This window comes from Sciurus carolinensis, chromosome 2 (genome assembly GCF_902686445.1).
Source record: "Sciurus carolinensis chromosome 2, mSciCar1.2, whole genome shotgun sequence".
In the NCBI taxonomy this organism is placed as follows: domain Eukaryota; kingdom Metazoa; phylum Chordata; class Mammalia; order Rodentia; family Sciuridae; genus Sciurus; species Sciurus carolinensis.
In genome coordinates, this window is record NC_062214.1 from 112,170,615 (window position 1) to 112,182,142 (window position 11,528).

The 11,528-nt window shown below is 40.1% G+C and overlaps 1 protein-coding gene across 1 annotated transcript in view; it reads right to left on the reverse strand.

The window, feature by feature from the left end:
• Positions 1 to 8,782, reverse strand: part of Bub1b (BUB1 mitotic checkpoint serine/threonine kinase B) — a 67,387-nt gene extending 58,605 nt beyond the window's left edge. The window contains exons 1-2 of the mRNA XM_047539923.1: positions 8,580 to 8,782; positions 5,598 to 5,744 (exon numbers count right to left, since the gene is read on the reverse strand). Of these exons, the coding sequence (XP_047395879.1) occupies positions 5,598 to 5,744; positions 8,580 to 8,629 (197 nt within the window). The 5' untranslated portion in view covers positions 8,630 to 8,782. The remainder of the gene's footprint in view (positions 1 to 5,597; positions 5,745 to 8,579) is intronic.
• Between the last annotated feature and the right edge of the window lie 2,746 nt (positions 8,783 to 11,528).

Sequence of the window (11,528 nt, forward strand, 5' to 3'; positions counted from 1 at the left end):
GAACAGACCAACACCAAAAGTAGTAGAAGACAGGAAATAGTTAAACTCAGAGCTGAAATCAATGAAATTGAAACAAAAGAAACAATACAAAAAATTGACAAAATAAATAGTTGGTTCTTCGAAAAAATAAACAAAATTGATAAACCTTTAGCCACACTAACAAAGAGAAGACGAGAGAAAACCCAAATCACTAAAATTCGGAATGAACAAGGAAATATCACAACAGACACGACTGAAATACAAAACATAATTAGAAGCTATTTCGAAAATCTATACTCCAACAAAATAGAAAATTTCGAAGACATCAACAGGTTTCTAGAGACATATGAATTGCCTAAACTGAACGAGGAGGACATACACAATTTAAATAGACCAATTTCAAGTAATGAAATAGAAGAAGTCATCAATAGCCTACCAACAAAGAAAAGTCCAGGACCAGATGGGTTCTCAGCCGAGTTCTACAAAACCTTTAAAGAAGAGTTCATTCCAATACTTCTCAAAGTATTCCATAAAATAGAAGAAGAGGAAACCCTTCCAAACTCATTCTATGAAGCCAATATTACCCTGATACCTAAACCAGACAGAGACACATCAAGGAAAGAAAATTTCAGACCAATATCCTTAATGAACATCGATGCAAAAATTCTCAACAAAATTTTAGCAAATCGCATACAAAAACATATTAAAAAGATAGTGCACCATGATCAAGTGGGTTTCATCCCAGGGATGCAAGGTTGGTTCAACATCAGGAAATCAATAAATGTCATTCACCATATCAATAGACTTAAAGTCAAGAATCACATGATTATTTCAAGAGATGCAGAAAAAGCATTTGATAAAATACAGCACCCCTTCATGCTCAAAACACTAGAAAAAATTGGGATAGAGGGAACATTCCTTAACATTGTAAAGGCCATCTACGCTAAGCCCATGGCTAATATCATTCTAAATGGCGAAAAACTGAAAGCATTCCCTCTAAGAACTGGAACAAGGCAGGGATGCCCTCTTTCACCACTTCTATTCAATATCGTCCTTGAAACTCTAGCCAGAGCAATTAGACAGACCAAAGAAATTAAAGGGATACGAATAGGAAAAGAAGAACTCAAACTATCCCTATTTGCTGATGATATGATGGTATACTTAGAGGAACCAGGAAATTCCACCAGAAAACTTTTAGATCTCATAAGTGAATTCAGTAAAGTAGCGGGATATAAGATCAATGCACATAAATCTAAGGCATTTTTATACATAAGCGATGAATCTTCAGAAAGAGAAATCAGGAAAACTACCCCATTCACAATAGCTTGGAAAAAAATAAAATACTTGGGAATCAATCTCACAAAAGAGGTGAAAGACCTCTACAATGAGAACTACAGAACACTAAAGAAAGAAATTAAAGAAAACCTTAGAAGATGGAAAGATCTCCCATGTTCTTGGATAGGAAGAATTAATATTGTCAAAATGGCCATACTACCAAAAGTGCTATACAGATTCAATGCAATTCCAATTAAAATCCCAATGATGTACCTTATAGAAATAGAGCAAGAAATTATGAAATTCATCTGGAAGAATAAAAAACCCAGAATAGCTAAAGCAATCCTTGGCAGAAAGAGTGAAGCAGGGGGTATCGCAATACCAGATCTTCAACTCTACTACAAAGCAATAGTAACAAAAACGGCATGGTATTGGTACCAAAATAGAAAGGTGGATCAATGGTACAGAATAGAGGGCACGGACACAAACCCAAATAAATACAATTTTCTCATACTAGATAAAGGGGTCAAAAATATGCAATGGAGAAAAGAAAGCCTCTTCAACAAATGGTGCTGGGAGAATTGGAAATACATATGCAACAGAATGAAACTAAACCCATATCTCTCACCATGCACAAAACTAAACTCAAAATGGATTAAGGATCTCGGAATCAGACCAGAGACCTTGCATCTTATAGAAGAAAAAGTAGGTCCAGAGCTTCAACATGTTGGCTTAGGACCAGACTTCCTCAACAAGACTCCCATAGCACAAGAAATAAAAGCAAGAATTAAGAACTGGGATAGATTCAAACTAAAAAGCTTTCTCTCAGCAAAGGAAACTATCAGCAATGCGAAGAAAGAGCCTACAGAGTGGGAGAAAATCTTTGCCAATCATACTTCAGATAGAGCACTAATCTCCGGAATCTATAAAGAACTCAAAAAACTCTACACCAAGAATGCAAATAATCCAATCGACAAATGGGCTAAGGAAATGAATAGACACTTCACAGAAGAAGATCTACAAGCAATCAACAAACATATGGAAAAATGTTCAACATCTCTAGTAATAAGAGAAATGCAAATCAAAACCACCCTAAGATTCCATCTCACCCCAATTAGAATGGCGATTATCAAGAATACAAGCAACAACAGGTGTTGGCGAGGATGTGGGGAGAAAGGTACACTCTTACATTGCTGGTGGGGCTGCAAATTAGTGCAGCCACTCTGGAAAGCAGTGTGGAGACTCCTTAGAAAACTTGGAATGGAACCACCATTTGACCCAGCTATCCCACTCCTTGGCCTATACCCAAAGGACTTAAAATCAGCATATTACACAGATACAGCCACATCAATGTTCATAGCTGCTCAGTTCACAATAGCCAGATTGTGGAACCAACCTAGATGTCCTTCAATTGATGAATGGATAAAGAAAATGTGGTATATATATACAATGGAATATTACTCAGCCATAAAGAATGATAAAATTATGGCATTTGCAGGCAAATGGATGAAACTGGAGAATATCATGCTAAGTGAGATAAGCCAATCTCAAAAAACCAATGGACGAATGATATCGCTAATAAGTGGATGATGACACATAATGGGGGGTGGGAGGGGTTAGTGTTAGGGTTAGAGTTAGGGTTAGGGAGGGGGGCAAGAATGGAGGAAGGAAGGACTGTATAGAGGGAAAAGAGGGGTGGGAGGGGTGGGGGGAAGGGGGAAAAAATAACAGAATGAATCAAACAACATTACACAATTTGTGGAATTACACAAATGGTATGCCTTTACGCCATGTACAAACAGAGAAACAACATGTATCCCATTTGTTTACAATAATAATAAAAAAAAAAAGCTAATACATAAATAAATGAAAATCTGAGCATTTCACTGCATGTACATTATACTTAAAAGAAATCTCCAGCCAGGCATGGTGGTGCATACCTGTAATCCCGTGGCTCAGCTAGGGAGGCTAAGGCAGGAGGATTACAAATTCAAAGCCAGCCTCAGCAACTTAGTGAGGTCCTAAGCAACTCAGTGTGACCCTGTCTCTAAATAAAATGTAAAAAAGGGCTGAGGGTTGGGGATGTAGGTCAATGGTAAGGCACCCCTGGGTTCAATCCCAGGTACCACAAAAAAAAAAAAAAAAAAAAAAAAAAGAAAGAAAGAAAATCTCCAGGGCTGGTATTATGGTTCAGTGGTAGAGCACATGCTTAGCATTCAGAAGGTCCCGAGTTCAACAATCCCCAAAGATATAATTAAAAGAATCACCAGTCCATAATGACCAACTAAATAAAATTAGGATGAGAGAACAATGAGCTAAACCATTTAGGTGAGTTTTGGTACCATTAAGCAAAATGGAGAAGAAAAAAAGGAAGGTCACTTATGAAAAAGAGATCTAGTACTTCATACATTAAGTGAGACATTTATCTAATTACCAATGATCCTTGACTTACATCCCAATGGACATGTCATGAGTTGAAAGCACCTGAAAATGAAAATCCATTTAAGATACCTGATCCATAGATCAGGGCTGGGGCTTTGGCCCAGTGGTAGAGTGCTTGCCTCACATGTACAGGGCACTGGGTTCGATCTCAGCACCACATAAAAGTAAAGATATTATGTCCATCTATGACTTAAAAAAAAAAAAAAAAAGATACCTGATCTACCAAGTATCAAAGCTTAGCAACACAATGCACTATAGAGTACGGGTTGTGATAGACTGGGAGCTGCAGTTCACTATTGCTGCCCATCATCAGAAAACAGTTGTACTGCATATACTGAGTCCATGAAAATATCAAAATTCAAAATATGGTTTCAACTGAACACTTTGTTTTCACACCAATCCTAAGTCAAACCAGAGAAGTCAGAAGGGACCATCTGTTTATGTTACAGACAGATAAAAGGATATTCAGAAGACAAGTAAGAATTGTCAGTGGTAGTTAAGCAATCACAGAAGATATGAATATGAGAACAGAGTGCAAATGACAGAGACTTAGGTGGAAAAACAGTTGGAAGCCTGTAAGAAAAAAGGGAGATTTGTTAGAGAAGTGGAAAAACTAGGATCATATCACAGAAACTAGGAAGGAGCATAGAGAATAGAATACCACCATCTTTGAAACAAAAATCATAAAATATAATGCTTTTAAAGATCCAATGAAAGCCAGGGATTATATTGCCTGGCCTATGATCCCAGTGACTAGGGCCAATGAGGCAGGAGAATGTGTTCAAGGCCAGCCTGGGCAATAGGAAAACCCCCATTTCAAACAAACAAAAAGACCAGTGAAATGAATAAGGATGCTCACTACATTATACCCAAAATTCTAATTTGTCTGTGTTGGCAGAACTGGGTAAAAACTGATACTCTAGTTCAACTTTAAAAAACAAACAAACAAAAAAAATATTTATTGAAGCATATATTAGGAGAGGAAAGAAAAATCCATAGCCCTTTTTGAATAATGTAAGAGTATTTTTCGGCTTTTATTTTTCCAGAGTTTGTCATTCTTGAGAAACTTTCTAATATAAATCCAGTTTCTTTGAGGTTTACATGATCCTTGGAGATCAGTATTATCTTTCCACATTCTCAAAAATACTTTCTAAGCAAGTTAATAATGAGTTACATATAAAAAATAGCAGATTCAAGCCACGTGTGGTAGTGCATGCCTGTAATTCCAGTGAATCTAGAGACAAGATCTCAAGTTCAAGGCCCGCCTGGGAAACTGAGCAAGACCCTCAGCAAGAGCCTTTGTGAGCCACTGTCTCAAAAAATAAAAAGGGCTAGAGATGTGGTTTGTAGTGAAGCACACCTGGGTTCAAAACCCAGTACGAAAAAAAGGAGAGAGATTCAGGCTCGAGGCTCAACTCATGGTAGAAAACTTAACATGTTGGAATTCCTGGTTGTATCTACAGCACTACCAAAAAAAAAAAAAAAAAAAAAAAAAAAGTAGATTCACTATCACTTGGTACTCAGAATCCAAGGAGGGAATCTCTCTAATTGATTACTATCAAAGAATTAATTCTGTTTAAGAGTCCAGAATGATATAATACTTTTTTTTACCTTGTAATATTTTGCTTACTTTATGTTTATCATTGCCTCCTGTGTAAATGTTATTTTTGTTGATAACAGAGTTTGGTTGCTCTACAATCAAATGGAATTCTCTAGCCTTTTTCTTAATAGTCCTTGAGAAGCTCTTCTAAGAGCTACTGTGCATTAAGAAAGTTAGTGAAGAACAGATTCTCAAAATACCAAATTTTAAAAACTACTCCTTATGCCATCCTGCATGACACGTGTCAGTTAGCAGTTAGGAATGAATAATGACAGATTGAGCCCAAACCCATTTTACATACCGTTTCTGCTGCTGAAGAGTTGTGTTACAGGCAGATTCTTGCTGTGCCAGAGCTTCCTGAAGAGTGGACATAATACGTCCCTGCCTTAAGGGTTGTACATTTTCTTTACTCAGCTCCCATTCATCTCCCTCCAGGGACATGGCTTCACTAAGGAGGAAACAAAAATAAATCTGAAACCAACACTGATTTATTATAGCACTAGATTATAAATGTTTTCAGATAGGTGATTATTCATGATCTTTGGGTTGAACATAATGAGTAGTGTCATACTTCTAAGCTTCTGAGCCTGTCACCTGGTTTCCAAATTTATGGTCATAGTACTGCCTAATGGAAGAGAGAATTTGGCAAGGGTTCTGTGGACAGTACTATAAGAATAAAGGTTATATGGGCACAAGGGCACTAACTTGTAATACCAGTGGTGGCTAAGGCAGGAGGATCACAAGTTTGAGGTGAGCCTGAGCAACTCAGGAAGATCCTGTCTCAAAATAAAAAAGGGATGGGAATGTAGCTCAGTGGTACAGTGCTTGCCTAACATAAATGAAGACTTGAGTTCAATGCCCAGTACTGGGGGGCGAGGGGAGGAATGTGGGGTCTTAGTGGCAGAGCTTGCCTAGCACACACAAAGCCCTGAGTTCATTCCCCAGTACTACCAAAAAAAATTATTCTATCTCAATGTCCCAAACTGAGCTAGGCCTGTCCCCTCCCTTGTCCTGTTTCTTCCAAGACCTGTTCTTCCCATAGTCTTCCCTCATCTCAAACAAATGACAATTCCATTCTTCCAGTTGCTTAAGCCAAAAATTAGTACCAGCCTTGTTGCCCTGGCTCACAGCTATCAGTCAATCAGTAACAGTCAATCAGTAAAATCCTGTAGTCTCTACCTTCAAAATAAATCCAGAAATCAACCACTTCTTAACATCTCCAGTTTTCAGTCTTGCTCAAGTCATCCTATTCTCATCCCAGGATTATTCCAACAAGGTCTTAATTCTCCCTGTTTCCATCTTTTCTGCCTTGTCTATTCAACACTGCAGCCAAAGTTGTTCCATCTAAACCCAAGTCAAAACCAAGCTCGAAACCTTCCAATGAGCCTGATGCTGTGAGGCAAGCACTCTACCAATGAGCTGCATTACCTGCCCTTTTTAAATTTTTTAAAAATTTGAGAAAAGGGTCCAGCTAACTGCCTCAGCTCCTGAGTAGGTGGGATTACCGGTGTATACCACCATGCCCAACTCTTGGTCCTTTTATTTTGAGACAGTTTCTCACTAAGTTTCCCAGGGTGACCTCTAACTCAGAATTCTCCTGCCTCAGTCTCCTGAGTAGCTAGGTTTATAGGTGTGTGCCACCACACCCAGCTTAAAATACCATTTTTTAAAAAATATTTTTTTAGATGTGAATAGACCTTTATTTTATTCATTTATTTATATGTGGTGCTGAGAATCAAACCCAGTACCTCACACATGCTAGGCAAGCGCTTTACCACTGAGCCACAACCCCAACCCAAAACACCATTTTTATATGAAATTAGAAACTGTCTTTAGTTTCTAATGCTGATAAAAATCTGGTGAAATTAGTATCTTTGTGACTTAACTAAATTTTAGCATTTTAAATTTTTTTTTTTTTTTTGCGGTGCTGGGGATTGAACGCAGGGCCTTATGCTTGCGCGGCAAGAACTCTACCAACTGAGCTATATCCCCAGCCCAGCATTTTAAATTTTAACAACCCTCTTAGAAACACCTGTAATCCCAGCAACCTGGGAGACTGAGGCAGAAGGATATAGAGTTCGTGGCCAGCCTCAGCAACTTAGTGAGACCCTCAGCAACTTAGCAAGAACCTGTCTTACATTACTTAACTAATTAAAAAATAAAAAGGGCTGGGTGGTAGAGCACCTCTGGGTTCAATCCCCAGTATAGGAAGGAGGGAAGGAAAAAACAAAAACAAAAAACAAAACCAACCTTCCAATGATTTTCTATTAGAATCAGAGCAAAATCCAAGCCTTTACAATGCCTACATACTCACATTTTTGGGTTGATTTCCTTCTCTACTATTCTGGTTTACTGTGCTCCAGTTGACACTGGCCTTGTACATGCCAAGGGCAGCTTCGTCCCCCAACCCTCATCTGGGGCCTCTGTACTTTGCCCAGATATAGGCATGACTAGTTCTTGAATTTCCTTCAACTCTTCACCCAAATTAGGCTTGGTTTCAAGCCTATTTAATTTCACTAACTCCCACCCCCAACACTCCCTGTCTCCCACTTCTTAGTACTGACCACCACTTTATTTTTAATTTGTCTTGTTTATTGTCTGTCTGGCCACCATCATCCCTACCCATTCCTGAGGGTTGAGATTTTTATCTCTTTTGTTTATTGGCTGCACCCAGTGCTTAGTAAGTGGTCAATAAACATTCGATGCGGTTAAGAACCCTGGACATGGCACTTATCCAGGTATTGTGGATTCCATAATGAAAACGCAAACTTAATCCCAACCTAGAACTGCTGTATTTTCTTATACAAGGAAAAGCAACAAATGTGCAGGAAAGGGCTTTTTAGATCTCTATGCGATTGGCATAATGATAACATCTAGCATTAGTGTAGCACTTATTTGAAAGCAATTACTTTACGAATACTTTTGAGTCTTCCCAGGACCCTGTAAGGTAGCATTAATATGAGCATTTTCCATATATAAGACGTGTCCGAGGACAAGCAGCTGGCGAATGGCCAAGTTGAGATACACCGACGACACTACAAATCCCAAGCTCTTGTTCTTGTGTGGACTCAACTGAGGTCGCACACACTCCTTTGCTTTGAAGCTGGACGCAAAGGACTCTCACGTGCGCTGGGACCACCGCTTCGCCGCCGACAGCGCCGAATCCAACAGGAAGGCTGCTCCGTGAGGCCTGCTCTTCATTGACCGCGTGGGTCCTCTGCGCCTGCCAGGCACCTTCGGATCTCGCAGACACAGCTCCCAGCAGCTTTTCTCCCGTACCTACCTTAGAGCAGCCCCCTCCTTCATCGCCGCCATTCGGCGTTCCCGGTTCATGCTCTCGTCCTGCTGCGGGTCTTTCCTCAGGACCGCCAACCGTCTGGGCTTCCTTCGGCAACCTGCCCTGAGAGCTACCAAAGGGATCAGGGGTGCTCCAGGACAAAAGTATTCACCCTACTCTCTCACAAACCAGCCGCCTCACGTCCTCATTCCTAGCCGCCAAGTTTCAAATTTAACGGTCCCGCGCGGCTGACGCGGACACGCCCCTCCGCTCCTCCCAGCTCGCGCCTCTCTCCCAAGGCATTACGGAACTTGTAGTTCATCCCAGGTATAACCCGCACGGTCGCAGTGCACAATGGGAGTCGTAGTTCCCGGGATCCGTGGCCGCACAGGTGAGGTGCCGCAGGCTTAGGCACTAGGGCTTCTTTCAGGTGATCTCTGCATCCAGGCTCTAAGGTGGACCTCTGAACCTAGTGAGGGATTTATTTATTTATTTATTTAGCGGTGCTGGGGTTCGAACCCAGGGCCCTTGTACTTGCAAGGCAAGCACTTTACCAACTGAGCTATCTCCCCAGGCCCCCAGGCCCCTCAGCCCACTAGTGAGGGATTTTAAGCACCAGAATTCCTTGGTGTTTTCTGTGTAGATACGTGTCTGTGAGTAAATGCACTTGGCCATACTCTCAGGTGCAGGATCTTAGTTCTCTAATACTGTGGTGCAAGAGCTCATTCTATTTTTTTACCTTACACTAATACTGCCTTAGCACTATATTTCCTTCCCCTAGAGAGCCCTGTTTATCTCTATAACTCAATTTGGACCTCTTCTAAACTACCTTGGAAGAATACCATTTGTTCTTTTGATTTCAGTCTTTCTTGTAGCCTAGCTATAAGTTCCATAAACAGTGATACAACAGAGCATAAATCAGAATAAATCCCTTGCTTGTTGTTTAGGGGAAAATGGAAGTAGGTAAGAAAGAGAGCCAGACAGGCATAGGGTGCTCTGTGGCTAGAAGACCATCATGGGGTCCAGGTGGTATTACAGGTTTCAGTTATATCCACAAAGTCAGGAGTAAGTTCATACACATTTATAGTGGAAAGACCACGTGAGACAAAGCCTGAGTGGGTCACAGAGGACATGAACTGTGAACTAGACACAATTCTTGCCCTCTGGGAAATTTAGACTGATGAGAGAGACAGTCAATTTCATATATTTTTGCTACAGCTAGAGATAAACTCAGAGACCATGGAACCATAAGGGATGAGCTTCCAATCCAGGTCCTGGGAAAGAAAATGAAGTCAGGGGGAGTTTTCTGGAGAAGATAGCAAACTTCAAGAGCAAAGAAGACTTGGCACAAAGTATTGAGAATAATTACATAGGTCGTGAAGCATATCTACAGTACCTATCTACCTCCTCTGTATTTACCACTGTCCAGTGAGTTTCCCCACCCTAGGTCTTACTTATCTCTTTGGAACTCTATACAAGCCCATCAAAACTTACCTGCCCTGGGTCTCTCACTTAAACATCATATTGAAACATAGAAACTAAATCATGCTGAAATGTTACTAACAGTTAATGCTATTGTGTGGTATTTTCCACATAATGTTCTAAGATGCCAAGAGATATTACAGGAGAATAAGGGCTTTGTATTCAATTGTTTCTGTAATGTTTGATTAAATGAGCAGCTCCCAGAGCCCTTAATATGCCAAAGTGCACCATGAATCTCCAAGGAAAGAATATATCAGCTTCCTATTGTTGCTATCACAACACAAACTTAATAGTTGAAAATAATGCAAATTTATTATCTTATATTTTAATGGATCCAAAATTTGACACAGGTCTCATTGGGCCAACCAAGCGGGGGGAAAGCTGTCTTCCTTTTCTGGAGGTCTTTTGGGGAAATTGGTTTTTTGTTTGTTTGTTTCCAGTTTTTTTTATTTGTTTTTTGGTACCAGGGATTAAACCTGGAGGCATTTGATCACTGAGCCATATCCCCAGCCCTTTTTATTTTTTATTTTAAGACAGGGCCTCACTAAGTTGCTTAGGGCCTTGATAAGTCACTTAGGCTGACTTTGAATTTGTGATCCTTCTGCGGTAGACCCCTGAGCCACTGGGATCACGAGTGTGTGCCACCATGCGCAGTTTGTTTGTTTCCAGTTTCTGAAGGGATTCCCTGGTGTCCTGTCTCATGGTCCCCTTCTTCCACCTTCAGAGCTAGGGATATACATCACTCCAGCCTGGTTTTTGTTGTCACACCTCTCTCTGACCACAGTCAGGAAAATTTCTTTGCTTTTTAAGGACTTGTATGATTAGATTGGACTTACCCAGATAATATAGGATAACCTTTCCAAGTTCAGGTCCTGGACCTTAACCCCATCTGACAGGTCCTTGCCACATAAGGTAAGAGATTTACTGGTTCCATGAATTAGGACATGGACATTTTGGGAACCATTTTTCTGCCTACTACAGAGTGACAAAATATGCTGGTATCTCTAAATTTACTTGACCATAAAGAAATCTTTCCACACAGCTTCTTTCAGAACAGATTTTGGGATATTACTCAACATATTGCCCTTCCAGATCTCTTTGTGTTTTAATAGGAGGCTTCCAGAGGAAGTAAATTTATAAAGGAATATATTTTTCTCTTCTTTTCTTTCTTGTGTGTGTGTGTGTGTGTGTGTGTGTGTGTGTGTGCTCTACCACTGAGATATCTCCAGTGCTATTTATGTTATTTTGAGACAGGGTCTGGCTGTTTCCCAGACTGATCTTGAACTGGAATCCTTCTATCTCAGTCTCCAGAGTAATTCGGCTTAAAGGAGTATGCCTCTCTCTATAAAAGGATTAATTTTTATTTATTTATTTATTTTTTTGGTGCTAGGGATTGAACCCGGGGCACTTTACCACTGAGCTATATCCTCATCCCTTTGTATTTTTTATTATTTTGATTCAGGATCCCATCAA